Source organism: Nomascus leucogenys, chromosome 19 (genome assembly GCF_006542625.1).
Source record: "Nomascus leucogenys isolate Asia chromosome 19, Asia_NLE_v1, whole genome shotgun sequence".
In the NCBI taxonomy this organism is placed as follows: domain Eukaryota; kingdom Metazoa; phylum Chordata; class Mammalia; order Primates; family Hylobatidae; genus Nomascus; species Nomascus leucogenys.
Window position 1 is genome coordinate 26551643 of NC_044399.1, and position 27117 is coordinate 26578759.

Below are 27117 nucleotides of genomic sequence, written 5' to 3' on the forward strand. Positions count from 1 at the left end.
ACAACACTTGCCATCCCATCATGACAACATTCCTTTCCCTTCCTCCTCTCTGGACCCTGCCCACCCCAACACTGAGCTCTGTGTACCGCTCCTGTGAAGTTCCACCTCTCTCTGTCTCTGTAGGGCCCAAGAAAGTGTCTCTGCTCACTCTCCTGCCTCGGTGGCTGCAGACCCCCAGCCCACACGCAGGCAGTAGAGCCAAGGGACGCCTCCCCACACAGTTCTTCCACACGGTGCCTGTAGAGGAGGGATGCCTCTGGATCTGACACTAGGGCTTACCAGCCTACCTGTCTGCTCTGGTGCCGTGGGAGGGGGGCAAGTGGAGAAGGTGGAGGACGCTGCAGCCCAGGGGCTGGCTTTCCTGAGAGCAGTGGCCCTCAGCAGAGGAAGGCGGCCCTACAGCAGCAGGTGGCTAAAGTACTCTGCTTATGTGGTCTATTTCAGATCATTCCTGTAGAGAAATTAGTGAAAGGAAAATTCCAAGATAATTTTGAGTTTATTCAGTGGTTTAAGAAATTCTTTGACGCAAACTATGATGGAAAGGATTACAACCCTCTGCTGGCGCGGCAGGGCCAGGACGTAGCGCCACCTCCTAACCCAGGTGATCAGATCTTCAACAAATCCAAGAAACTCATTGGCACAGCAGGTAACGTGCCCGAGCCGGGGGAGGGAGCGTGGGGGGCCGGGCCAGCAGGCCTCTACAGCCAGGAGTGCCCCCTGGGCCACGGCCCGGCCCTGCCAGCCTGGAGGAGACTTGTTATCACGGAGTTCGGATGACGCCGCCTGCTGGCCCCTTAGACCAGGGGGAGTGAAAGTAGTGGGTGAGAGAGCTCCACAAATTGCTCTAAGAGGAGAGCCACCAGCACCAGCCATGGTGGCAGCTGGGGTAGGAGGCCCAAGGCACTTTGTTTCATAGCACGAGCTAACTTGTTTGCCTCAAGATGATGGGGCAGCAAGGTGGCTTGGTTTCTCCGTCCAGGTGCATCCAGACCAAGAGCCTGGTGCCAGCACCACAGCCCCTTCTTGCCCCCTGCCCCCTGGATGGCCAGGGGCAGGAGTTGCCAAGCTGACTCACACCTTTCCCCACTCCAAAGGCCCAATAGTCCTAAATCCTCAAAAGATGAGTCTCTAGAAATGAGGCTTTGTCTGGGTCCTGGAGGGGAAGGGAGAGAAGCAATAGGGCCTTTGGGAAGCAGCAGCACTGGGAGGGGAAGGGAGAGAAGCAACAGGGCCTTTGGGAAGCAGCAGCATTGGGAGGGGAAGGGAGAGGAGCAGCCCCAGCCCGCGTCGGACCCCGTCATAGCAGAGCCACCTCCTCTGTCTGCACTGCTGTTCTGCCTGGGCCTGCCCCACTCGCCCGCCTGCTTGCTTTGCACTAGAAGCAGCCCGCTCTGTCTAGGGAGGTGCAGTCGCTAGTGAGCAAGTGGCCACGGCATGCTGGCTGCGCTGGGGAGGAGCTGGGGTCCCTGATTTGGCCACCACTGTGCAGATACCTGGTCCAGCCCAGCAGAGGGCAAAAGAGCCCATCCTGACACAGGGCCCCTGGAGGGACAGCCACCCAGGGACGATGGCTTTGGGCTGGGGCTTCTGTTAGGAAAGACCCTGTGCCAGCTGCCTTTCCTCTAGCTATCAGTACGAGAGGGCCCCGCACCCTTCCAACTCCACTTCCCCAAATTTGCTGTCCTAATTTCTCTCCTCTATCCCTCAGGCCAGCTCTCTCCCTGCCCCAACACCTCACACCTTGTTTAGTTCCCTATAGTTTCTGTTCTCCCGGGCTTGCCAAAGGGCTGCCCAGCTGCTGGAGTGTCCATGTGGCCAAGGCTCAGGGCCTAGCTGTAGATGCCCTTCCTGGGGTGGGGGCAGAGGGGTGAGAGTGCCTGCCTGTCGCATGGGCCTGCCCCCGCAGTCCTCACACCAGGCTGTCTCCTGCCACGTGCGCTGTGGGCTCACATGGACTCACCTGACTCTTTTCCTCTGGGCAGTTCCACAGAGGACGTCCCCCACAGGCCCAAAAAACATGCAGACCTCTGGCCGGCTGAGCAATGTGGCCCCCCCCTGCATTCTCCGGAAGAATCCTCCATCAGCCCGAAATGGCGGCCATGAGACTGATGCCCAAATTCTTGAACTCAACCAACAGGTGAGTGGGATGGGTAAGGGTAGCTGAGATAGCCCTGTCACCAAAGCCAGGCCCTTGGGGTGTCTGCAGGGACAAACAAGAGGAGGGCAGGCAGGGGAGCCTGAGTTGGGGACCTCTGGCTTGAACATCACTTTGTCCCCAAGCAGCTGGTGGACTTGAAGCTGACAGTGGATGGGCTGGAGAAGGAACGTGACTTCTACTTCAGCAAACTTCGTGACATCGAGCTCATCTGCCAGGAGCATGAAAGTGAAAACAGCCCTGTTATCTCAGGCATCATTGGCATCCTCTATGCCACGGAGGTGAGCACTCCCAGGCCCACTGTGCCCTCCCCGGTCTGGCCTGGCCCTAAGACCAGAAGTGTGATAGGGCCGGAAGGGACCGTGGAGAACATTTACTGATGAGAGGCAGGTGAAGTCACTAGCCCAGGGTCACCCATTAGCAGGGCTCCCGGGCTCCTGACCCCTTGCTCTTCAGCTGCTTACAGAACCTGAGAAGCCCTGCCTGGCCTGCCTGGCCCACCACTTTCCTCTCTCTCCCACCCTCCAGGAAGGATTCGCACCCCCTGAGGATGATGAGATTGAAGAGCATCAACAAGAAGACCAGGACGAGTACTGAGGGCGGCCGCTGCCCTGGCTGACTGCACGGCTTCCCTGTGCCTCCCTCCCTGCTCCACTCCCACATTATAGTCCCTTCCTAACACGGTCGGCCGGGTGCTTTGTGTCAGTGCCGCAGCACTGGGGAGCCAGGCGAGCGGGGCTTGGGGGCCTGGGGCCGGAAAGCAGGCAGAAGCCCGTCCTGGGTGGCACTGGCCCAGTTGGCAGGACCCCTGTCCACACCCACCCTATTTATTTCCGTTGTCTCTCTGCTGTGTCGCCCAACACTTCCCAGGGTGCTGCTGCCACCCGCCCCAGCCAGCCACCTGCTCCTGACAGCCAGCAGCTGTGTATTTGACAAAGTCATTGGTATATTTTTACTTACTGGATTCTCCTTGCACTTTACCTGTTCTTTTCCAGAGCTGACAGCACGGGCTCCAGGGCAGTGTGCCTGGCTTGGCTTCCCTTCCCCATGGCTGGGGGCTGGGGTAGGACTTACCCATTCTAATTTATTTTGTCTTTTGGCTTCTCAGTAGCTAAGGGGAAGGCTGATGTCAGGAGAGGGAGAGGGGGCTGAGGAGGTAGTGCTGTAGTCCCAGGGGGTCAGGGAGAGGGAGGGGGGCATGTGAGGGATGGAAATGACCTCCTGGCACCAGGCTCACCCATCCAAGGCCCCCTGCCCCAGCACTGAATCCCAGCACTGCCCTGAGGCCCCCAGCCACTCCCTCCAGCAGCCTGGTTCACCACACAAACTCTGCCTGGACCCCATTGTCTGTCTGCTTCCCACCTGCCCTCCCCACCCCCTGCCCCTCGGGCACCAGCCTGCATATGTGTTCACTTTTATTTAAATAAACTTGTGTGGTAAAAGTCCATGCCATGTGTCCCTCAACTGAGCCACAGTCCAGGTCCAGTGCTTTCCACCTCCCATGCACCGCCCTCTCCGGAGGTGACAGCTGCAGCACAGCCTCACTGTCACCCTCCCACAGGCCTGGAAACCACCACCAGCTCTGGGCTCAGAGCCCAGCTCCAGCCTAGCCCCAATGCCCAACACTGGTGGTAGGGCTCTGAGGGCAGGCAGGGGCCCCAACCCCCCATCACTGAGGAAGAACTAGGTCTGGGCCCATGGCCATGACAAGCGACAGCTGGTGAAGTGGCTGTGGGGCACCGTGGTGGCCTGGCCAAGAGGTGCTTCGTTTCAGTCTCCTTTGGGTCAGGGGGACTGCAGGTCATCCCCCACCTGTTGTCAAAGCTCATACACCTAACCATAGTGATTCAGCTGGGGACAGGGGCTCACGTGACAGAGCTGGGATGGCCACAAAGAGCAAGCAGTTCTGAGTGCTGAAGCCCAGGACAGCAACGTCCAAGGGGTTCCTTCTGTAGAGCAGGCTTCAGTGGGAACAGGGAGTCAGGAACCCTTCCACATCATCTGCACAGCCCCAGTCCTGGCATGTGCCTAACAAAAGGCCATACTAACCGATGTCCCAGAAGCCCAGCAGAGACCAAGAGTGCAGAAATGAATGTGAGAGCCTTGGGGTCATCTAGACTAGCCCCCGGTTTACTGATGAGGGGTTATAGGCCCACGTGCATGACTCACTCACCGTGGCTGAAACCTGGACTAGAACTCACACTTCTTGAGTTGAGGTTCAGGGCTCATCCCCAAAGACCACTGAGGTTCCTCCAGCTGCAGGACAGCGCTGGTTTCCTCACCACCCTGAGTATGGTCAACATGCAGGTGGGGCCGTGTCTCTTCTGTGGTCCCACCCCATGGCCCCTTTTGAGACCACCACCATTTCTCTCATGACACCAGGTTCAAGCCTTAAATAAGCAATTCATATCTGTTTATTCCTCAATCACCTCCACCACCCCTTTTGACTCCCACCCCCACATACATAGGCACTTCTGCCTTATTCTATCTCTGTTCTCCTCCAGCAAGTTCCTTGCCTGATTTTACTTATCGTGATGATTTTAATTCCCTTGCCTAATTTTTAAAGGCTTTTCCCCATGATTACATGTAGATACCGTGAAAGGATAGGCCAGGCCGAGACCTCACCCTGAAGGTAAAGTGGGCGTGGGAGGCAGAACAGTGCCTCCCCCAATGTCCACGTCACAATCCCCAGAAGCTGTGAATATGTGGGTTACATGGCAAAAGGGAATTAAGGCTGCCTGTGGGCCAGGCGCGGTGGCTCACGCCTGTAATCCCAGCACTTTTGGAGGCCAAAGCAGGAGGATCGCTTGAGCCCAGAAGTTCAAGACTTCCCTGAGCAACATAGGGAAACACTATCTCTACAAAAAATAAAACTTGAAGGGCGTTGTGGCATGTGCCTGTAGTCCCAGCTACTCAGGAGGCTGAAGCACGAGGATCACTTGAGCCCAGTTGTTGTTAAGGCTGCAGTGAGCCATGATTGCTCCACTACTCTCCAGCCTGGGCAACAGAGTGAAACCCTGTCTCAAAAAAAAAAAGAAAAAAAAGAAAAAAAAAGAAAAAGGAAAAAGTTGCCAATGGAATTCAGGAAGCTAATCTGCTGACCTTAAAATAGGGAGAGTGTCCTGGTTTATCCAGGTGGGTCCAATGTCATCACAAACGTTTGTAAGAGTGGAAGCAGGAGGCAGAAAGGGTCAGAGTGGGCAGGGTGTGGTGGCTCATGTCTGTAATCCCAGCATTTTGGGAGGCCAAGGCAGGAGGATCACTTGAGCACAGGAGTTGGAGACCAACCTGGACAACAGCGAGACCCCATCTTTACAAAAAATAGAAAAATTAGCCGAGCATGGTACTACATGCCTGTAGTCCCAGCTACTTGGGAGGCTGAGATGGAAGGATCATTTGAGCCCTGGAGGTCAAGGGTGCAGTGAGCCATAATCATGTCACTGCACTTCAGCCTGGGCAACAGAGCAAGATCCTGTCTCAAAAAAATAAAAGAAGAGGTCAAAGTGATACAATGTGAGAGTGACTCATGCACTGTTGTTGGCTTTGAAGACAGAAGGGAGCCATGAACTTGGGAATGCTGGTGGCCTCTAGAAGCTGGGCAAGGCAAGGAAATGGATGCTCCCACAAAGCCTCCAGAAAGGAACCCAGTCCTGCTGACACCTCGATTCTAGCCCAGGGATACCTGAGTTGAGACTCCTGCCCTCCAGAACTGGAAGATAACGCACTTGTTTTAAGCCACTAAGTTTGTGGCAATTTGTTTTAGCAGCAATAGAAACGTAGTACAGTGGGTAAAACAGTGCTTCAGTGAGCTCACCCTTCTGCTTGCTCCTACACTAGACACCCATGTCCTCCTTGACCCAACATCTTTTGGGTCTTCAAACCCCGTGGCGGGGCCTACCCAAGCCCACCTCCATGGCTAGTGTCTAAGGCTGCTCTTCAAACACCCAGAGCTTAAGGATGTAAAGCCACTCCCTTCTCCCCACCTCTTCCTGGTACCTCATACTAAGTGCTTCTTTCCTCTGGAACATAAGATGGTGAACTGTAATTTTCTGTTTATACATTTGTCTCCCACACAGCCTTCAAGTTCCTTACAAGCAAGTGAGCTATATCTTCCAGCTCCACCTAGCACAGGGCTGACACAGAGAAGGTGCTTAGAAAAGGTTGCTGGATAAGTAAACGCATGATTTATATGTCCTAGATGCCAAGTTAGAACTGGTAACTTACCAGACTATTCCAATGAAAGATAGAGTCCCTCTCCCACCCTCCTGTGTGTCTCCACCATGGGGCAGCCCCCTCATTTGCCTCAATGGAAAGCCAGTTCTGTTTCTCTTCCAAAAACATGGTCTCTTCTGTGATCATACATGTGACACAGGAGGGGTCGAACAAAGAGAAGGTATCGTTGTTGGTCTCCTGAGTACACCTAAACCAACGATCTGCAAAATGAATTGATTAATGATCAGTTCAAATATGGTCCTTGGCAAAGGCACTGTATCTCAGAGCTACCTGATGCAAAGTCAGCCATGGTCAGGCCTAAAGAGGCTGGAGGACAGGTAGAAGGAGGCAGCAAGATATGCTCATCTCCCACCCCCTGCCTTCCCCTACCAACACTTGGTGTGTAGTAAACACAGCCACATTTACCCTTCCAAAAGAGTGGATTATGCCACCCTCTCACTGGTCTCCCAGGGCCTGAAGGATCAAGTCCAGATTTGGCAGGCAAGTTCCTTGGCATATGGGCTCAGATCCCTTTCCAAACTCATATGAGGCTATTGTTGCATTGCTATAAAGAAACATCTAGACTGGGTAATTTATAAGAAAAGAAGTTTAATTGGCTCACAGTTCTGCAGACTGTATAGGAAGCATAATGCTGACATCTGCTTCTAGGGAAGACTCAAGAAGCTTACAATCGTGGCGGAAGGCAAAGGGGGAGCAGGCACATCACATGGTAAAAGCAGGAGCGAGCAAGCAAGCGATCGAGAGAAAGAGAGAGGTGGTGGGGAGGTGATACACACTTTTAAATGACCAGATCTCATAAGAACTGGGATCCACCACCATGATCCAAACACTTCCCACCAGGCCCAACTGCCAGCACTGGGGATTACAATTCAACATGAGCTTTGGGCAGGGACAAAAATCCAAACTATATCAAACCTCATCACCTCCAAAGTCCCATCAAGCACTGTCCCATTGAACTGCTTCCAGTTTACCACCCTCTAAGCCTTTGTTTTACATCAACAGATCCACACAACTGGCATTTTCTCTCCACCCACCCTAATCCTCAGCCAGTGAAAATTCAATTTTGTTTTTTTTTTGTTGTTGTTGTTGTTTTGTTTTTTGTTTTTTTTGAGACGGAGTTTAGCTCTTGTTGCCCAGGTGGGAGTGCAGTGGCACAATCTCGGCTCACTGCAACCTCTGCCTCCAAGGTTCAAGCGATTCTCCTGCCTCAGCCTCCCAAGTAGCTGAGATTATAGGCCTGCGCCAACACACCCAGCTACTTTTTTGTATTTTTAGTAGAGATGGGGTTTCGCCATGTTGGCCTGGCTGGTTTCGAACTCCTGACCTCAGGTGATACCCACCTCGGCCTCCCGAAGTGCTGGGATTACAGGCGTGAGCCACGGCGCCCAGGGAACCAATGAAAATTCTATCTCTCAGAACCCATCTCAGCTGCCGTCTCCTTTGGGAAGCTAATCTCCTTCCTAAGGAATGCATCGCTCCCTCAGCTGTTCATCCTGTAGGAATTTGGACTCTCATCGTTCTTACCATAATACCTCAGTACGGCAGATAGGAATCTCATCCTCACACACAGTTGTACATGAAATAGCACATTTCCTTAATTGTGACAAGTCACTTTGCTTTTATCTTTTCTCATTTTCCTCTGCTGGCATGCTTCGAGGTTCTGAAGGCTCCCAGGATACTAACACCCTCCATGTGGATGTCTGAGCAGGAACCTGTCTGCAGATGCCTCAAGTCTGGGGCTCTCCATCGCTTCTCTGACACATCTGGAACTTGGGATTGACTCTTGTGGTGGGAGGCAGAGCCTGTTCTTTCCCATTGCCTGGAAGGGGAAACCCGGCCCTGGCTGTCCCAGACCCCCCGACATTTCTCAGCCTCGCATGAGAAGAACTCGGAGGCCGGGAGCAGTGGCTCACTCCTGTAATCCCAGCACTTTGGGAGGCTGAAGAGGGTGGATCACTGAGCCCAGGAGTTTTAGACAAGCCTGGGCAACACAGCAAAACCCCGTCTCTACAAAAAATACCAAAGATTAGCCGGGCGTGGTGGCGGGTCAGGTGATCCGTGGTGGGGGATCACCTGAGCCCTGGAAGTTGAGGCTGCAGTGAGTCGTGATCGCGCCACTGAACTCCAGCCTGGGCGACAAAGCAAGATCCTGTCTCAAAAAAAAAAAAAAAAATTATTCTCCATTCTCCACCTCCTACCCCAGCTCCCCAACACTCTGCCCTTTTCTCAAGCCCCCATTCTCTTCCTTGTTCTTTGGCAATAGATTTGTATAGCCCATTAAACCCGAGGTTTAATCACTAGCAACAGTAAAGCCAGCACTTTCCTAGAAGGAAGAAAGCATTTAATCTTCAAACTCTCCCTAGAGATGAGGAGCACTACTTCCCTTCCATCCTTCCAGCTCTACGAGAAAGGAAAGAAAAACAGTGGCCGGGCGCCGCGGCTCACGCCTGTAATCCCAGCACTTTGGGAGGCCGAGGGGTGGGTGTGTGGGGGGGTCACTTTAGGTCAGGAGTTCGAGACCAGCCTAGCCAACATGGCGAAACCCCGTCTCTACTAAAAATACAAAAATTAGCTGGGCGTGGCAGCGGGAGCCTGTAGTCCCAGCTACTCGGGAGGCTGAGGCACGAGAGTCGCTTGAACCTGGGTGGCGGAAGTTACAGTGAGCTGAGATCGCGCTACTGCACTCCAGTCTGGGCGACAGAGCGCGGCCCTGTCAATCAATCAATCAATCAATTGATCAATAAAGGAAAGAAAAACAGAAACAGTTCTACCAAGTCTCTCAATGCCGTGGCCTTCACTTCGGCGCTCAATGAACGTTCTCAAAAGCGAATCTCGTCTCCTCCGGGCCTCTTCGGCTGGGCGGGGGCCGCAGGCTGCGCGGAAGCCTCTTCCCAATGCTCCTCGCCCAGGAGAGCCGGGGCCACGAGAGGGACTACAAGTCCCAGGCCGCCTTGCGGCGGGCGCCGGGCGCCGGGCGCCGGGCGCGCGGTTCTGCGAGCAGACGTGGCAGAGTGCGGCGCGCCCGCGCCGGACCGGAAAGCCGGGGAAGTGGCCGAGGAGGGAGGGCTGCGAGCCATGGCGGCCAAGACGGCGGGCGTGGGGCGCTGGGAGGTAGTGAAGAAGGGTCGGCGGCCTGGGGCCGGCGCCGGCGGCCGAGGCGGCGGCGGGAACCGCCGGGCGCTCGGGGAAGCAAACGGAGTGTGGAAATACGACCTGACCCGTGAGTACCCGCCCTGCCCCGCCGCCTACCCCGGGCCTGTCCGGCAGGGTCGCAGCGAGCCGCTCCCAGAACCTGGGCGCGAGCTCGCAGGCACATCCCCGAGCGCCACGCTTGCGTTGTCTCTTTGGAGCCTAACGGGAGGCAGACAGCTCCAGGGAAGGTTGCGGTCCTCACACCCCAGATGAGTAAACTGAGACCCAGTGAAGTTGGACACCTTGGCCAGGGTCATGTGTCAGAGGGGCTAGGATTCCGGTCCTCAGACTCTCAGTTCACTGCACACACTCTCCCAGCTGCCCAGGGCCCTAGCTGGTCTCTCTGGGCAGGTGTCTGAGCTGGGAAGAGGCAATGTGGATCATTATACACGGTGCCCCCTCTTTGAGTAACCAGCAGGTCGTGGAGGAAGGGACAGGAGGCCCAGCAGTGGGAGAAATGACCGCCACACACTCAACACTCACCAGGAATTATAAGTGACACCTGGTTCTTCCACTGAGGAGTGGAGAAAGATTGCCACTTGTTGATTATAGAGTTGTCATGTCGGAACCAAGAGGCGTTAGGGTAGGACCAAGATGGAAAAAGCCTGTCTTCCCAGACTAGTAGCCACTCACTGAATAAGGCAAACCTCTATATCCAACCTCTCTGCCTGTTCCTACATACTCTGATTTGTCTAATAAAGAACTGCCCCATCTTTATGAAAGAGCCCATAGACTCAAGAGCTGTAATGAGAGAAGCTACCAGGAGAACACCCTGCCCTGCTCCTTAAGCAGTCCAAGAGGAAGGGGCTTTGAGACAGGCTCTTCCCTGGAGATGAATTAGGTGGCAGTGTGGGGAAAGGGACCACTGATAGTTGAGGCCTTGGGGACTCAAGGGTGGCCTTCCTTTCTCTACCTACCTTCACCCCAGCTGCAATCCAGACCACAAGCACCCTTTATGAGCGGGGCTTTGAGAATATCATGAAGCGGCAGAATAAGGAGCAGGTCCCACCCCCTGCTGTGGAGCCTAAGAAACCAGGGAACAAGAAGCAGCCAAAGAAGGTGGCAACTCCTCCCAACCAAAACCAGAAGCAGGGCCGCTTCCGCAGCCTGGAGGAAGCACTGAAAGCTGTGAGTGTGCCTAGATATGAGACGCAGAAAGAATGGGGGCTTGAGATTTAGAGAAGAAGAGGGGGAGGTGGATGGGCAGCTGAGATCCTATGGGATTTGAAACACTTTAAGGGTTGAGAGGAGTTCAGGAAAAGATGGAAACCCCAGGGGAACAGAATGCCTGCACTTAGAATAGAAAGGAAATGGAAAATTTATAGGGAAACATGGATTGGTAAGAGGAAAGCCTTGAAGACCCAGGAACACTAGGGAGGAGATGGAGAAACTGGTTATGATTCTCTGTCCTATGGAAATACTGATCTTTCATTTTCTATCTTGCCCTCTGTTTTCTTTTTTTTTTTTGAGGTAGAGTCTCCCTCTGTCACCCAGGCTGGTGTGCAGTGGCGTGATCTCAGCTCACTGCAACCTCTGTCTCCTGCCTCAGCCTCCCAAGTAGCTGGGATTACAGGCGTCTGCCACCATGCCTGGCTAATTTTTTGTATTTTTAGTAGAGACAAGGTTTCACTATGTTGGCCAGGCTGGTCTTGAACTCCTGACCTCAGGTGATCTGCCCACCTTAGCCTCCCAAAGTACTGGGATTACAGGCGTGAGCCACCGCGCCTGGCCCACTGTTTTTCCTCTTGAACATGTGGAGGGCCTGAGAGGATAGGGCCTTGAGATCAGCATTTTCAGCTGTCCTGTTCCATTCTTAAACATGTGGGTACAGCAGAATTGCAGCATTCCATGTTCTTATGCTTAAAAATGGAAACCCTTCTTCCTACTGCCACCTAGTTCAACCATTTTCCCACCCCTACCCCATTTCTTTACTCCCTCACTCACAACTCGCCATGGTGGGGGGTTGGGGGATTGTCCCTGGCAGCTGGATGTGGCAGACCTGCAGAAGGAACTGGACAAGAGCCAGAGTGTGTTCTCTGGAAACCCATCCATATGGTTGAAGGACCTGGCCAGCTATCTCAACTACAAGCTACAAGCTCCTCTAAGTGAACCCACGCTGAGCCAGCATACTCATGGTAAGTCCTTCCAGCTTCCTCAAGCTCAGACAAGTTCAAAGAAATTCAAAAAGGGTGGTATAACAGATCCCAGTGCCCCACACTATCCTGATTTCCATGGGTGATTTGGGCTGGTCTCAAATCATCGTGACTGTGAATGTTTCTGGGCTTCATTCTGTGATCCTCCCTCTGGGCCTCATCAGAGGAAGGATCCCAGCCTCAGTGCAGGGGCCTTTGCCTCCACTCACCATTCTCAGGGAGAGCACCACAGTTCTCAGAGCTGATGGGTGTCTGGTCCTAGCACTCACATTGAGTCCTATGGGCCTTAGATTATCCCTACAGCCTGGTGGGCCGGGAGCTGCGTGGGATCATCCGAGGGCTGCTGGCGAAGGCAGCAGGGTCTCTGGAGCTCTTTTTTGACCACTGTCTGTTCACCATGCTGCAAGAGCTGGATAAGACAACAGGTGAAAGGGGCACGGGAGGGATGACCATCTTGGGAGCCTCCTCCTTTTTTTCCTGCTTTCAGTACCACTCAGTGGTTCTGTTTCCAGTAGAGAAATGTGCTAACCTTGACACTGTTTTTGGAAAGTGTGGAGGAAGTTAGGAGTCAGTGGACCTGGGGCCTGGGCTCACCACTGACAAATGGGAGATTTCAGGTTTCGATGCCAAGTAATGTGAGTAGGTGTGAGAATGTGTATCTCTCCAGGGGAGTCACTACATGGTTACCGCATCTGTATCCAGGCCATCCTGCAAGACAAGCCCAAGATTGCCACCACAAACCTAGGCAAGGTGAGCTCTCAGTGATGGTGGGGACACTAGGAAGCTAGGACTGGGGAGGCTGGGCAGAATCTACGTTGTTGGACTCAGGTTTGGGATAGTGGAAGACCTGTAAGCCTAGTAATAATAGGTAATACTATTAGCACTTATCCTGTGTGTGTGCTCTGAAAACATAGGAGCCAGGTACTCCTATTATTTCCCATTTTTATAGATGAAAAGATTGAGCCACAGAGAAGTTTGGTAACTTTCCTAGGCTCAGTCTTCCAGTAAATGGCAGAGTATGGGCAAAGCCCACAAACAGAACCTACACCATGTGGCCATCGTGCTCCACTCTTGCTTGGCCTGTCCTTCCTCTTCCAGTTGACATCTCCCTTCCCTCCTGGCTTTGGGGGGTGCTCCTGGTGTTCTGTCCTATCCCAATCTGCCTTCCCCACCGGTCTCCTCAGTTCCTGGAACTGCTGAGGTCCCACCAGAGCCGACCAGCAAAGTGTCTGACCATCATGTGGGCCCTGGGTCAAGCGGGTTTTGCCAACCTCACCGAGGGACTGAAAGGTAACAAGGAAATAGGGAAGAAAGAGGGAGGGTCTCAGAGCCAGAAAACTCCTCTTTGATGCCCCCAGTAGGTGCAAGCCTGAGGCTTCCCTCCTGACCTTTACCTCTGCAGTGTGGCTGGGGATCATGCTGCCTGTGCTGGGCATCAAGTCTCTGTCTCCCTTTGCCATCACATACCTGGATCGGCTGCTCCTGTGAGTAATGGGAGGGCAGCAAGGGGAAGGCTTAGGGTGTCCCAAGTGGCTCTTTTAGCAAAATGGGAGGCTATGATCTTGGTCTCCATGGATATGAGGAAAATCAGGACCAGCTTCTCCCACCACCTTAGAATGTGATGGTGAGGAAGGAAGTTAAGGGCTGGCAGATGGGGTAGAGTTTATACCCTTTTTCCTAGCTGTTGGCTTAGCTGGGGTCATGGCCAAAACAGCTGGCACGGGTGGTGGTATCCAGCGAGCCTGTTTCTTCATCCCCACAGGATGCATCCCAACCTTACCAAGGGCTTCGGCATGATTGGCCCCAAGGACTTCTTCCCACTTCTGGACTTTGCCTATATGCCGAACAACTCCCTGACACCCAGGTAGGACTGCTCTGGGGCACACCTGCTGAGAAGGGACCCCCCCAGCACCAGAACCACGCTACATATTCCCATCTCTTCTTCCCCAGCCATCCTAGATCTGAGATTTGCAACCTGGAAGTTCAAGAGTAGGTTTCAAGGGAACAGTGACCCGTTGAAATTATATGGACCCTTGAGTGTGATTGGCATATGGGCATTTTCTTAGGGGTAGGGTCCACGGCTTTCAACAGATTTCCAAGGAGTCTCTGAATAAAAAGATTCATAGCCATTGCAAGGTCCTCAGTGGCTGTTCCCCGCAGGCAGGCATGGGCTCTGAAGCAAGCAAAAGGTTCACATCATACAGCTCCATTTATAGCTTATGTGTGTCTTTCCTCCCCACCCCACCCAGCCTGCAGGAGCAGCTGTGTCAGCTCTACCCCCGACTGAAGGTGCTGGCATTTGGAGCAAAGCCGGATTCCACCCTGCATACCTACTTCCCTTCTTTCCTGTCCAGAGCCACCCCTAGCTGTCCCTCTGAGATGAAGAAAGAGGTGAGGATGTGGTGGGAGGCTTCTTCTCCTTCCCCAGGGGTCAGCTGCAGTGGTCCCTATCTGCTGACAAAGGCCTTGCCTTCACAGAGCCCATTCTGAGGCTTTTCCTTAGCTCCCTGTTGACAGCTGCCTGCCCCGCTCACTCGAGCTTCACCCTCAGAAGATGGATCCCAAGAGACAGCACATTCAGGTCTGGGTGGTTTCTGATGCCCGTCTCTTGTGGATAGTGATCTTTAAGCTCAAAGCTCTAGCTCAGGAGCCCCAGCCTCCTGCTTTACAGCCTCTCAGAGAGCTTTCTGGAGTCTTGACACTGTTTCTCCACCCCTTAGGGTGGACGTGCGGCCTGGGTGGCCTCGCTTACGGGAAGGGGATCACCTCTTAGCACTCTCCCGCTCTGCCAGCCCCATGCCCCCAGCAGCCTCTCCCTCTGTCGTGCCATGCAGCTCCTGAGCAGCCTGACTGAGTGCCTGACGGTGGACCCCCTCAGCGCCAGCGTCTGGAGGCAGTTGTACCCTAAGCACCTGTCACAGTCCAGGCAGGTGGGGTGGGAGGCCAGCCTGTCCCTGTGCTAGAAGCAGAAGGGGAGCCTGGGTCACTGTTCCATGGCCTGACACCTCTCAGGCTGAGTGGGAACATTGCTGGAGCGGCCTCTAGGAAGCTGCTGCTCTGTGGGTGGTAGGTGGAGGGTCTTTCAGCCTGAAGGAGCCAGGGCTAATGGAGGACTGGAGGATGGGCGAGACCGCGGGAGCCACCTGACTAGGGGGTTGTGCTTTCCCCACAGCCTTCTGCTGGAGCACTTGCTCAGCTCCTGGGAGCAGATTCCCAAGAAGGTGAGGAGCTAGGAGGATGTGACAGGTTGAGCCCTGTCTGGATTCTGGGTTCTGAGTGGGGGCTCCTCAGCCACTGTCCCTTCCCTGAGAAGGGACCCTGTTGGCCTGGAAAATGAAGCAGGATGGAAGCTCTGGATTCCCTCACAGGCCAGACCTTTCTTGTCCATAGGTACAGAAGTCTTTGCAAGAAACCATTCAGTCCCTCAAGCTTACCAACCAGGAGCTGCTAAGGAAGGGCAGCGGTAACAACCAGGATGTTGTCACCTGTGACATGGCCTGCAAGGTGCTGGCACCCGGTCCTCTCCAGCCCACACGCTATCTTACATCTCTGTCTCAGCACACCTGGGTTGGGCCTGTATCACATTCCTGCCCCACCTGTCTGTGGAGCACCCCTCCCCACCGCTGCCTCCAGGATAATGTGAAGGCTTGACGCTCTTTCGGGAATGCCTGGCTTGAGGTCTGCTCTCAGAGGCAAAGACCAGCCCCTCTCGCTTCTGACAACTGTCTCCTGCTCCCCTCCCACCAGGGCCTGTTGCAGCAGGTTCAGGGTCCTCAGCTGCCCTGGACGCGGCTCCTCCTGTTGCTGCTGGTCTTCGCTGTAGGCTTCCTGTGCCATGACCTCTGGTCACACAGCTCCTTCCAGGGTAAGCAGCAATGGGCAAGCGAGGAGGATGGCGTGGGCGGGGCACAGAGCTACATGTAGCACCACCACCCCGCCCCCAGCAGCACACATCTTTGTCCTGACGAGTTCTCAATCCTGCAGAGTAAACACTTTACAGACAGATTTTTTTGTCCACAGATATGATACTACCATTTCAGATTGGACTAGGACTTTGCAGTATAGAAGTGCTTGCATATTCATGGTATCATTTTAGTAGGTGTTACATCCATTTAACTCCTGAGGAAATGGTCTCAGAAAGATGTAGCAATTAGCTTTAGGTCACAGCTAGTAAGTAGAAGGGCAGACCCTCAACCTGAGGCTTCCTGAAGCCTGAGCCTAGGCTCCACCTGGCAGCTGCATTCCTGTACACCTGGCCCAGCAGGAGAAGGGCAGCTCTGCATGCCTCCCTCCACAGCAGCCTGGAGCTGGCTTTGTGGCCCTGTGAGAACACAGAGCTCTGCCCAGCACCTCGCTGTGTCTGCTCTGGGCCCTGTAGTGTCTGTCTCCCCAGTCCCTGCCCCTCTCACCTCCCAGCTCACCAGAGGCCCCCTTTACTCAGCCTCCCTTACTGGCCGGTTGCTTCGATCATCTGGCTTCTTACCTGCTAGCCAACAAGCGTGTGCCAAGCTCTACTCCTACAGTCTGCAAGGCTACAGGTGAGCTCCTCCCAGGGAGGGGAGAGGAGAGGCAGAAGAGAGAAGGCCTGGGTGTCAGGGAGGTGACAGTCAGTGGGAAGCGCTTGTGATTCTCCTTTCCCACGGCCTCCCTTTCCCCAGCTGTTTCTTGGGAGCTAAGCGGGCCTGAGGAGACTCAGAGCCCTCTTCCCCCACTTCCGTCTTCCACAGCTGGCTGGAGGAGACACTGCCAGTCTGGGGCTCCCACCTGCTCACTGTGGTGCGGCCCAGCTTGCAGCTGGCCTGGGCTCACACCAATGCCACAGTCAGCTTCCTTTCTGCCCACTGTGCCTCTTACCTTGCCTGGTTTGGTGACAGCCTCACCAGCCTCTCTCAGAGGGTAAGTCAGAGACAGGGAGTCAAATAAGGGGCTGGTTTTCCCAGGAGCAGAATTCTGGGAAAGGAGCAGCACTGTGTGGCCTGAGTCTTTAGGGCCAGGATGCAGTTCCCTGGATACTCTGACCCCATCCATTCTCCACGGTCCAGCTACAGATCCAGCTCCCTGATTCCGTGAATCAGCTACTCCGCTATCTGAGAGAGCTGCCCTTGCTTTTCCACCAGAATGTGCTGCTACCATTGTGGCACCTCTTGCTTGAGGCCCTGGCCTGGGCCCAGGAGCACTGCCATGAGGCATGCAGGTGAGACTTTTGCCCAGGGCTCCGGCAGGATCCCCAGCAGCCCCATTCCCGGGCCCCAGGGACAAGCCATCTCTATCCAGTCTCCCACACTGTCCTGCCCCTCGCTCCCATCCCTGGCCACCCTGGGATGAGGGTTGTGGGTCTTAGCTTTCAGCCCCGAAAGTTGACACAGCTACACACATGCATACTCAAAAATGTTCCACTTTCCTTCCAGAGGTGAGGTGACCTGGGACTGTATGAAGACACAGCTCAGTGAGGCTGTCCACTGGACCTGGCTTTGCCTACAGGACATTACAGTGGCTTTCTTGGACTGGGCACTTGCCCTGATATCCCAGCAGTAGGCCCTGCCTCCCTGGCCACCGATTTCTGCGTGGGTAGACCATCCAAGACTGCAGCGGGTAGAAGGTGGAAGTTCTTCATGGGAGTCTTTTTAACTTGGTGCCTGAGTTCTCTCCTAGGCAAGTGGCCAGTTGCCTCCACCTCAGTTCTTCCATCTTTGGTGGGGACAGGGCCCAGCGGCATCTCAGCCTTCTACCCACAATTCCACTGAACACTTTTCTGGCCCTACTGCACATGGCCCCCAGCCTCCATCCTTGTGCTGGTAGCCTCTCACAACTCCGCCCTTGCCCTCTGCCTTCCACTTCCTTCCATCTCATTTCTAAACCCCAAACAGCTCATCTCTAAAAAGATAGAACTCCCAGCAGTTGGCTTCTGTGTTCTTCTGACAAATGATTCCTGCTTCTCCAGACTTTAGCAGCCTCCTGTTCCCATTCTTGGTCACAGCTCTAGCCACAGCAGAAGGAAAGGGGCTTCCAGAAGAATATAGCACCGCATTGGGAAACAGCAGCCTCACCTCTACCTGAAGCCTGAGTGTGGCTGTCAGTGGACATGGGGAGCTGGATGGAAATGCCTCTCACTTTAAAATGCCCAACCTGCCCTAAATGCCTCTAAGCCCCCCCTGTCCCCTCCCTTGTAGTCCTACTTCTTCCAACTTTCTATTCCCCATCATGCTGGGGGTCTCGGTCACAAGGCTCAGCTTCTCTCCACTGTCCATCCCTCCTATCATCTGGAAAGCAGAGCCCAGGTAGTTGTGTGCCTTGGGCCCAGGGAACCCTCCATCAACCTGAGACAGGACTCAGCGTATGGTTCTTGAGTACGCCCTACCAGGTGGAATAAAGGACACAGATTTGATTTCTAGCATTCTTGTCTGCATCCTCATATAGAAATTCCCCTAGTTATGGTTCAGAATAACAAAATCTTGGGCCCTTGCCCTCCTGAAGACTGTAGCCATGGCTGTAACTAAGCTCCTGGTGGGGGAAGCCCACACCCATGGTTCTAGAGTTTGACCTGGTGGGTGTTCTAGACACTTCTCTTGCTACCCTAATTATACTGTCTGACTTGTCACTGTGATTCACGTCCCAGATTTGCCTTGATAGTTTTACGCTTGAAAAAGCAGGGGGCCGTCTCCTAGGGGAATTCTTGGCCAGTGACCAGGAGGTGTCCTTTCCTTGCCAGGACCTTCATTTTATAGAGCAGTGAGTGAAAGATTTAGAACTCCCAGAGACACATGAGTCCAAGGTTTATCACCAAAGCCCCTTTTTATTTTTGACTTGAGACTATAAGGAGTTAGATAACTGTTGGTTTCTTAGTTCTCAGTTTTGTTTCCTTGAATGTTTCAAGTCAGCAGTACTAGAGAGACGCTCTAGCAGTTCTCAAAGGCAGATTCAGCTTCCCTCATAAACTCCCATGACACTCAGCAGGTATGATGGCCAGTTATCACTTGCCCTCTCACACAGTGCCCTGAGACACTGCTTTTTCAGTGGTTCGAATATAAAGTAGCAGATGTAGGAAAATACCGACCCAAAGTGAGGTCATGAATACAACAGCATCTCATGTGTTCGCTACGTTTCCTCTGGAATTAGCCCACAAGCAGACCCCTTGCTCTCCTAGTGGCAATTAACCATGACCATCTTCCCGGAGAAGAGAAACTACCTGGCAAAGGGCCAAAGTCTTAGGACTGCTGGGCAGGAGAACTGGCCTGTGTTCAAGGCGAGTTGGAGAAAGGTGGCAGTTGTGAGAATGGGTCGACAATGGCACGGGGAGGACAAGTTGGGTGGTAACTTCTAGAAGTCCAAGGCTGCATCCAGCGAATCAAGGATGCCACAAGTGCTGTGTTGGCTTCTAATGTGTGACTATATTTACCTTGCTGGGTTCATTTAACTTCTGACACTAAAATCCTGGGGAGCAAGATTTTTCATCAACTTAGATTAATTGTGGTCTCTACTTCTTACAGGAACACTGACAGCTTAATTGACTTTATTGGATAGATAGAGTTTTTTGACCCAATGTTGAAACTGTCTGAAATTTTTCCTGTGTGGTGGACTAGTCCAATACTGCACCTGCTCTGCATTAAAGCAAAACCAGATGTCCAGACATTTCATTTTTGCAGAGCTGTCAACAAACAGGAGTCCAAGCGGGGCCAGTAAATTGAACCAGCGTGGGCTAGCAGAGTATATGACAGTGATGCTGACAGGTGGGGCAATCACACTGTAACTCTTGCTGTTATTGGAAGAAACAAAAGGAGCTGACACCTCAGTCACACATCTGGACAGTAACTCTTCACACAGCTGAAGTTCAACCGATAACACACCATAAAGCTGAAGGGCAGTTTTGAGTATGGTTATCTCTTACTAACTTTATTACCAGTTCTTTTGTGGACTTGAAAATAATATGCATGACTCGCTTTGAAACATCCTTTCGTTTTCCTGTCTCCAGCAGGTTTCTGGATTCCTCTGGTTATTTGTATCCAATCCACACTTCAGTTTTAGAGCAGGGCAGCTTGATGGGTAGCCTGACTTACTACGATGGATAATGTCACTAGGCAGATAGTGTTGCTGAGCTCATGCCTGCTACATTGCCAGTCTGTTCACAAAATGCCACCACCATAAAGAGGGCGGGTTGTTTCCCACAGAGCCAGGCACACCTGCCCTGCCCTATTACAGAATGACCCAGTGTCAATTACACAGGCATTTGTTTTTTGTTTTAAAGAAACAGGGTCTTTCCCTGTTGCCCAGGCTGGAGTGAAGTGGTTCGTGATCATAGCTCACCGCAGCCTCAAAATCCTGGGCTCAGTGATACTCACACCACAGCCTCCCGAGTATTTGGGACTACAGGTGCATGCCACCATGCTCGGCTACTTTTGTAAAATTTTTTGTAGAGATGGCTCCCCACTATGTTGCCTAGGCTGGTCCCATTGATTATAGGTTCGTTGATTCATATAATCAGTAAACTCCAGGTGTCTAGTGATCCTCCACCTTGGCTTCCCAAAGTGTTAGGATATTACAGGCATGAGCTGCCATGCCCGGCCCTACACAGACATTTCAGTTGTTCAGTGACCTCAGCATTTTGCTGTCTTACCTCACCTAAAGGAGTCTGAATTGAAGTGGACACTTAGAGTGATCTGTTTTTACTACATACCCTTCACAGTTGTTGAGAGGAGAAAGGGCCTCGCTTTTCCCTATGTGTATTCCCTTTATACTGGGCAGTTTTGGCACTCTACTTGAGGTATAAGAAGGATTTTGGAGGGAGTGTCCACTGTTCAGGGTATGAGTGAATATTTAGTAAATATTGACTATTCTGCCTATTAATACAAATGTTGACTTTGAATGTGTTGTTGGGTGTGCCTTGATATAACTTCTTTCTGTGTTAGCACATCACTTACTAATTTTTGAATAGATTTTTTTTTGTTTGAGACAGTTTTGCTCTTGTTCCCCAGGCTGGAGTGCAATGGCGCGATCTCGGCTCACTGCAACCTCTGCTTCCCAGGTTCAAGTGATTCTCCTGCTTCAGCCTCCCAAGTAGCTGGGACCACAGGTGCCTGCCACCACGCCCAGCTAATTTTTTGTATTTTTAGTGGAGAGGGGGTTTCACCATGTTGGCTAGGCTGGTCTCAAACTCCTGACCTCAGGTGATCCACCCGCCTTGCCCTCCCAAAGTGCTGGGATTACAGGCATGAGCCACCATGCCTGGCCTGAATAGACTATTTTTTTAGAGCAGTTTTAGGTTCACATCAAAATTGAGTGAGAGTTTCCATATATTTCCTCCCCAACCTGCCCCCACCACAGCCTCCCCACCATCAACATCCCATACCGCTATGGTACATTTGTTGTAATCAGTGAACCTACATTGACACATTGTCCATAATGTAAGTCCATAGCTTCCATTAGGGTTCGCTATCTGCGTTGTACACTCTGTAGGTTTTGGTAACTGTCCAATAGCATGTATACACCATTATACAGAAGAGTTTCACTGCCATGAAAATCTCCTGTGCTCTACCTATTCCTCCCTCCCTCCTTCCCCCAGAGCCCAAGGAACCACTGATCTTTTACTCTCTCCAGTTTTGTCTTTTCTGGAATGCTGTGTAGTCAAAATCATACTATGTGGCCTTTTCAGATTGGCTTCTTTCATTTGGTAATTTTTTTTTTTTTTTTTTTTTTGAGACAGGGTCTTACACTGTCACCCAGGCTGGAGTGCGGTGGTGCGATCTCGGCTCACTGCAACCTCTGCCTCCTGGTTTCAAGCGATTCTCCTGCCTCAACCTCCCAAGTAGCTGAGAGTACAGGTGCGTGCCACCACCCCTGGCTAATTTTTGTATTTTTACTAGAGACAGGGTGTCACCATGCTGGCCAGGCTGGTCTCAAACTCCTGTACTCAAATGATCCACCTGTCTCGGCCTCCCAAAGTGCTGGGATTACAGGCATGAGCCACCACGCCTGGCCATTTGGTAATTTGTCTTTAAGATTCTTCCATGTCTTTTCATGGCGAGATAGTTCATTTCTTTTTAGCACTGTATAATATCCCATTGTCTGGATGTACCACAGTGTATCCATTCACCTACTGAAGGACATCTTGGTTGCTTCCAAGTTTCACAATTATGAGTAAAGCTGCTATTAACCTCTGAGTCTAGGTTTTTGTGTGGGCATAAGTTTTCAAACACATATAGTTAAATACCAAGGAGCACAATTGATCATATGATAAGAGTATGTTTAGTTTTGTAAAAAACATCAAGCTGTCTTCCAAAGTGGCTGTACCATTTTGTATTCTCATCAGCAGTGAATTAGAGTTCCTATTACTATGCATCTTCATTTGGTTTTGTCAGTATTTTAGATTTTCACCATTCTCATATGTGGATGAAGACATTTAATTTGCAATTCCCTAATGAAATTGAGCATCTTTTCATATGCTTATTTGCCATTTGTATATCTTCTTTGGTGAGGTGTCCAGATCTTTTCTCCATTTTCTAATTGGGTTGTTGATTTTCTTATTGTTGAGGGTTTTGTTTTGTTTTGTTTGTTTTGGTTTTAAGAAACAGGGTCTTGCTGTGTCACCCAGGCTGGAGTGCAATGGTGCAATTATAGCTCACTGCAACCTCAATCCTCCCACCTCAGCTTCCCGAGTAGCTAGGACTACAGGCACACACCACCACGCCAGGCTAATTAAAAAAAATTTTTTTCTGTAGACATTGCTGTGTCACCCAGGCTGGTTTCAAACTCTCAGCCTCAAGCGATTTTCCTGCCGCTGCCTCCCAAAGTGCTGGGATTATAGGTGTGAACCACTGTGTCTGCCCATATTGTGGAGTTTTAAGAGTTCTTTGTATATTTTGGATAATAGTCCTTTATTAGATATGCCTTTTGGAAATATTTTCTCCCACTCTGTGGCTTTTACAATTGTTTTAAATAGCTATCTTATACATTATCTACAATAAAACATATTTACACCTTTCATAGTTTATATATTTCCAAATACCCTAGCCTTCATCCATAGATATACTCTTCAGATATATGAGTGGGTGCTATTATTAACCGCTCACCTCACTTGGAAGGCCAGGAGATACCCAGTCTGTCCCAGACAGCTCCATGGAAATTACTATACTTTTCTTTTTTTTTTTTTTGGAAACGGAGTCTCACTCTGTCGCCCAGGCTGGAGTGCAGTGCTGCGATCTTGGCTCACTGCAACTTCCGCCTCCCGGGTTCAAGCGATTCTCCTGCCTCAGCCTCCCGAGTAGCTGGGACTACAGGCATGTGCCACCACGCCCGGCTAATTGTTTGTATTTTTGGTAGAGACAGGGTTTCACTGTGTTAGCCAAGATGATCTCGCTCTCCTGACCTCGTGATCTGCCCGCCTTGGCCTCCCAAAGTACTGGGATTACAGACGTGAGCCACCACGCCTGACCTACTACACATATTTTAAGTTACAATGCCTCCCACCAAAGAGAAAGATTTAGGTTCCAGGTAGTAAATATTTTTCTTATTTTCTTTTTAATTTTATTTTTTATTGTTTTGAGACGGAGTCTCACTCAGTTGCCCAGGCTGGAGTACAGTGGCGCCATCTCGGCTCACTGCAACCTCCACCTCCTGGGTTCAAGCAATTCTACTGCTTCAGTCTCCCGAGTAGCTAGGATTACAGATGTAAGCCACCACTTCCTATTAGTAGAGACCAGGGTTTCTCCCTGTTGGCCAGGCTGGTCTCAAACTCCTGGCTTCAAGTGATCCTCCCGCCTAGGCCTCCCACAGTGCTGGAATTACAGACGTGAGTTACCGCACCCAGCCTTATTTTATTATTATTATTTTTGAGACAGGGTCTCACTCTGTTACCAAGGCTGCAGTGCAGTGGCTTGATCACAGCTCATTGCAGCCTCAACCTCCCTGCGCTCAGGTGATCCTCCCACCTCAACCTCCTGAGTAGCTGGAACTACAGGCATACGCCACTATGCCCAGCTAATTTTTGTATTTTTTGAAGAAATGGGGTTTCACAATGTTGCCCAGGGTGGTCTTGAACTCTTGAGCTCAAGCCATCTTCCCCCCTCAGCCACCCAAAATACTGGGATTACAGGCATGTACCACCACGCCCAGAGGTTACATTTTTAATTTTCTTTCAGACTGTTCATTATTGGTGTAAAGAAGCACAATTGGGTTTTTTGCATATTGATCTTGTTCTCTGCAACTTTGCTGAATTTTCTCTAATAGTTTTTTTTTTCTAATAGTTTTCTGGTAGATTCTTTGGTATTTTCTATATATAAGATAATATAATCTGCAAATAGGGATAGTTTTATTTCTCTCTTTTCTAGTTTGGATGCTTTTTATTTCTTTTTCTTGTTTAGTTGTTCTGGCCAGAAATTCCAGTACAATGTTGAGTAGCAACGGTGAAAGTAGGCATCTTTGTCTTGCTCCTGACCTTAGTGGTTGTTCCTGACCTTCACTGTTGAGTTTTGTGTTAGCTGTGGGTTTTTCATAAATGTTCTTTATCATGCTGAGGAAGTTTCTTTCTAGTTTTCTGAGTTTCTACTTTTCATGAAAGGGTGATGAATTCTGTCACCCTTTCCTGCATCAATTGAGATAATGTGGTTTTTTTCCTTCATTTTATTAATGTAGTATATTACATTGATTTATTTTTCTTTTTTTCTTGAGATGGAGTCTTGCTCTGTCTCCCACGCTGGAGTGCAATGGCCGGCTCACTGCAGCTGCTGCCTCCTGGGTTTAAGCGATTCTCCTGCCTCAGCCTCCCGGGTAGCTGGGGATTACAGGCGTGCACCACCACACCCAGCTAATTTTTGTATTTTTAGTAGAGATGGAGTTTCACTGTGTTGGCCAGGCTGGTCTCGAACTCTTGACCTCAGGTGATCCACCTGCCTCGGTCTCCCAAAGTGCTGGGATTACAGGCGTGAGCCGCCAGGCCCGGCCTACATTTATTTATTTTTCTTATGTTGAACACCCTTACATTCCTTCAATAAGTCTAACTTGGTCACAGTATTCTCCTGTTAATATGCTGTTGGATTCAGTTTGCTCATATTTTGTTGAGGATTTTTGCATCAATATTCATAAGGGATGTTGATCTGTAGTTTTCTTGTGGTCTTTTGGTCTGGCTGTGCCATCAGAATGATGCTGGCCTCATATAATCAATTAAAAAGTGTTCCCTTTTCTATTTTTTCGAACGGTTTCAAAGGATTGGTGTTACCTTCATTTAGTGATCTGAGAAAAAAAAAGGACTGGTGTTAATTCTTTAAATGTTTGCTAGCATTCACATTGAAGCCTTCTGATCCTGGACTTCTTTCTGTTGAGAGGTTTTGTTTGTTTGTTTGTTTGTTTGAGATGGAGTCTTGCTCTGTCACCCAGGCTGAAGTGCAGTGGCACGATCTCGGCTCACTGCAACCTCCACCTCCTGGGTTCAAGCGATTCTCCTGCCTCAGCCTCCCAAGTAGCTGGGATTACAGGCATGCACCACCACGTCCGGCTAATTTTTTTATTTTTAGTAGAGAAGGGGTTTCCATGTTGGCCAGGCTGGTCTCGAGCTCCTGAACTCAGGTGATTCACCCGCCTCGGCTTCCCAAAATGCTGGGATTACAGGCGTGAGCCACCGCATGTGGCCTTTTCTTTGAGACAGAATCTCTCTCTGTCTCCCAGGCTGTTGTGCAGTGGCGCACTCTAGGCTCACTGCAATCTCGGCCTCCCACCTTCAGGCGATTCTCCTGCCTCAGGCTCCTGAGTTGCTGGGGATTACCGGCGCTCACCACCACTCCCGGCTGCTTCTTTTTTTTTGAAACGGAGTTTCGCTCTTGTTGCCTAGACTGGAGTGGCGCGATCTCGGTTCACTGCAACCTCACCTCCCAAGTTCAAGCGATTCTCCCACCTCAGCCTCCGGAGTAGCTGGGATTACAGGCGCGCACCACCATGCTCTGCTAATTATTTTTGTGTGTTAGTAGAGACAGGTTTCACCATGTTGGCCAGGCTGGTCTCCAACTCTTGAACTCCGGCGATCCGCCCGCCTCGGCCTTCCAAAGTGCTGGGATTACAGGTGTGAGCCACCGCGCCTGGCCATGAATGTCATTTTTTGATATTGAATAATAAAAGTTATGCAGATCTTCTATATTCTTCTATCTAAATGTTGACACAATTTTATATCTAGAAACTTCGGATTTAAAGCTCAGCCCGAGAGAACCCGATCAAATGTTGGAGCTGCAAGGGGATAGAAAGCATCACCAGACCTGGATTCGCGGGTGATGTTGGCTCAAGGTAGCACAGGACGTTGGCACAGAGCTGGAAATTGAGGCCAGGTCTCCCAGCACACCCACCCCGCAGGACGACCAAGCAGGGCTTCACAGAGGAGTTGGGGGTTAGGTTTATTTCTGTTGTTAAAAACCCGGTGAGCAAAAGGTTGTGGAAAAAACACATGCAAAAGACAGGCGAAGGTGTGAGCTGGATAGGGACAAAGATGGGGGAACCCGTGGGGTCACTCCTTGACCCCACCCAGGACACCTAGACATCCACAGTGCCGTGGGAGGGGCCCCAGACTAGGCAGAAGACCCTTCCCCGGCCCTGGGGAACCCAAGATTTCCGAGAGTAAGCGGACCTGTGCAAAGACCTACAAGAAAGACCAGTGGCCTGTGCTGGGCACTGTACGGCCGCCCCCACCCCGACCTCACGTGGGCCTCGGACGCTGCAGGGACCCACTGGGCCGCGCGCCCCCCACCATCCCAGGTCTACCGCAGGGGAATCCTCCAGGCTTGCGAGCGCTTCTGAGGGTAGGAAAGCCTGTACTGCAGCCCCGCCGCCCTCTCCTGGCGCGTAGTCCCCTCCCCGAGCCCTCGATCCAGGGCGCCAGGCCCGCGATCCCAGGGCGGCCCAGGGGGTTCGGCACAGCCCGATCCCGCGCCGCGCCAAAGCCTGCAGAGCCCCGCGGTCGCCGTCTCTCTTGCACTGGTCAGGACGAATAGAGCCTGACAAAACCTGAGTTAATTGGCCGAGCGAATGTCCTTCGCGTCAGGAGAGCACGTCCGGAGAAGCCAAGGGAAATATGGAGCAGGAACAGCCAAAGTGGCCCATCGGCTCTCGAGCAGGGTTTGCGCGTCGCAGTCGCAAAGCCCCTGTGAGTGCGGGTACCGCGGCACAAGCGCTGCCCCGGAGCTCCAGGAGGCGGCGGCGGGCTCGGCGTCGCGGTCCAGGAGAAACCACTGCGGGGCGTTGGGAGCATTTTGTTAAAAAGCCGGGAAGCTCAGGGCCGGTGTGGCCTTCGTTCTAGCCTGAGAACCCGGACTTTGGGCAGCTTCCTTTCCTTGCCTTTGGGTCTCCGGCTTCCTCAGCTCTGTGAGGTCCCAAGGAGCTCCTTCCTGCCCCGGCAGGTTCCTTCAGCTGGAG

At 51.9% G+C, this 27117-nt stretch overlaps 2 protein-coding genes across 6 annotated transcripts in view; both read left to right on the forward strand.

Annotated features, from left to right (window-relative positions):
• The window catches only part of MAPRE3 (microtubule associated protein RP/EB family member 3), a 56762-nt gene extending 53160 nt beyond the window's left edge, over positions 1–3602 (forward strand). Inside the window, exons 4-7 of one of the 2 annotated variants that reach the window (XM_030800013.1) lie at positions 445–646; positions 1983–2137; positions 2284–2436; positions 2684–3602. In XM_030800013.1, the coding sequence (XP_030655873.1) occupies positions 445–646; positions 1983–2137; positions 2284–2436; positions 2684–2752 (579 nt within the window). In that variant the 3' untranslated portion in view covers positions 2753–3602. The remainder of the gene's footprint in view (positions 1–444; positions 647–1982; positions 2138–2283; positions 2437–2683) is intronic. The other variant, XM_030800014.1, reaches the window with a different exon arrangement.
• Positions 3603–9359: 5757 nt separating this feature from the next.
• Positions 9360–18124, forward strand: TMEM214 (transmembrane protein 214). 4 transcript variants are annotated; one of them, XR_004027012.1, is made up of 17 exons: positions 9360–9608; positions 10509–10708; positions 11565–11715; positions 12024–12158; positions 12401–12483; positions 12918–13023; positions 13136–13217; positions 13496–13597; positions 13983–14124; positions 14568–14659; positions 14906–14954; positions 15124–15237; positions 15481–15598; positions 16150–16271; positions 16461–16629; positions 16776–16927; positions 17142–18124. XR_004027012.1 is itself a non-coding variant. In XM_030800015.1 (17 exons), exons 1-17 carry the CDS (start codon positions 9464–9466, stop codon positions 17266–17268), a joined length of 2064 nt encoding a protein of 687 aa, XP_030655875.1. In that variant the 5' UTR covers positions 9360–9463; the 3' UTR covers positions 17269–18124. The 4 variants fall into 4 exon arrangements, 3 of the variants coding, with proteins under 3 accessions (XP_030655875.1, XP_030655876.1, XP_030655878.1); XM_030800015.1 differs by having other exon boundaries at positions 16175–16271; XM_030800016.1 differs by lacking the exon at positions 16461–16629 and having other exon boundaries at positions 16175–16271; positions 16851–16927.
• The last annotated feature ends 8993 nt before the right edge of the window (positions 18125–27117 follow it).

Excerpts from the sequence above, each read along its gene's own strand:
- TMEM214 (XM_030800015.1), top strand. The coding sequence starts at position 9,464 with ATGGCGGCCAAGACGGCGGGCGTGGGGCGCTGGGAGGTAGTGAAGAAG. Across the intron at positions 11,716-12,023 it reads GCTGAGCCAGCATACTCATG|ATTATCCCTACAGCCTGGTG; the intron begins GTAAGTCCTTCC and ends TATGGGCCTTAG. Across the intron at positions 13,598-13,982 it reads AACAACTCCCTGACACCCAG|CCTGCAGGAGCAGCTGTGTC; the intron begins GTAGGACTGCTC and ends CACCCCACCCAG.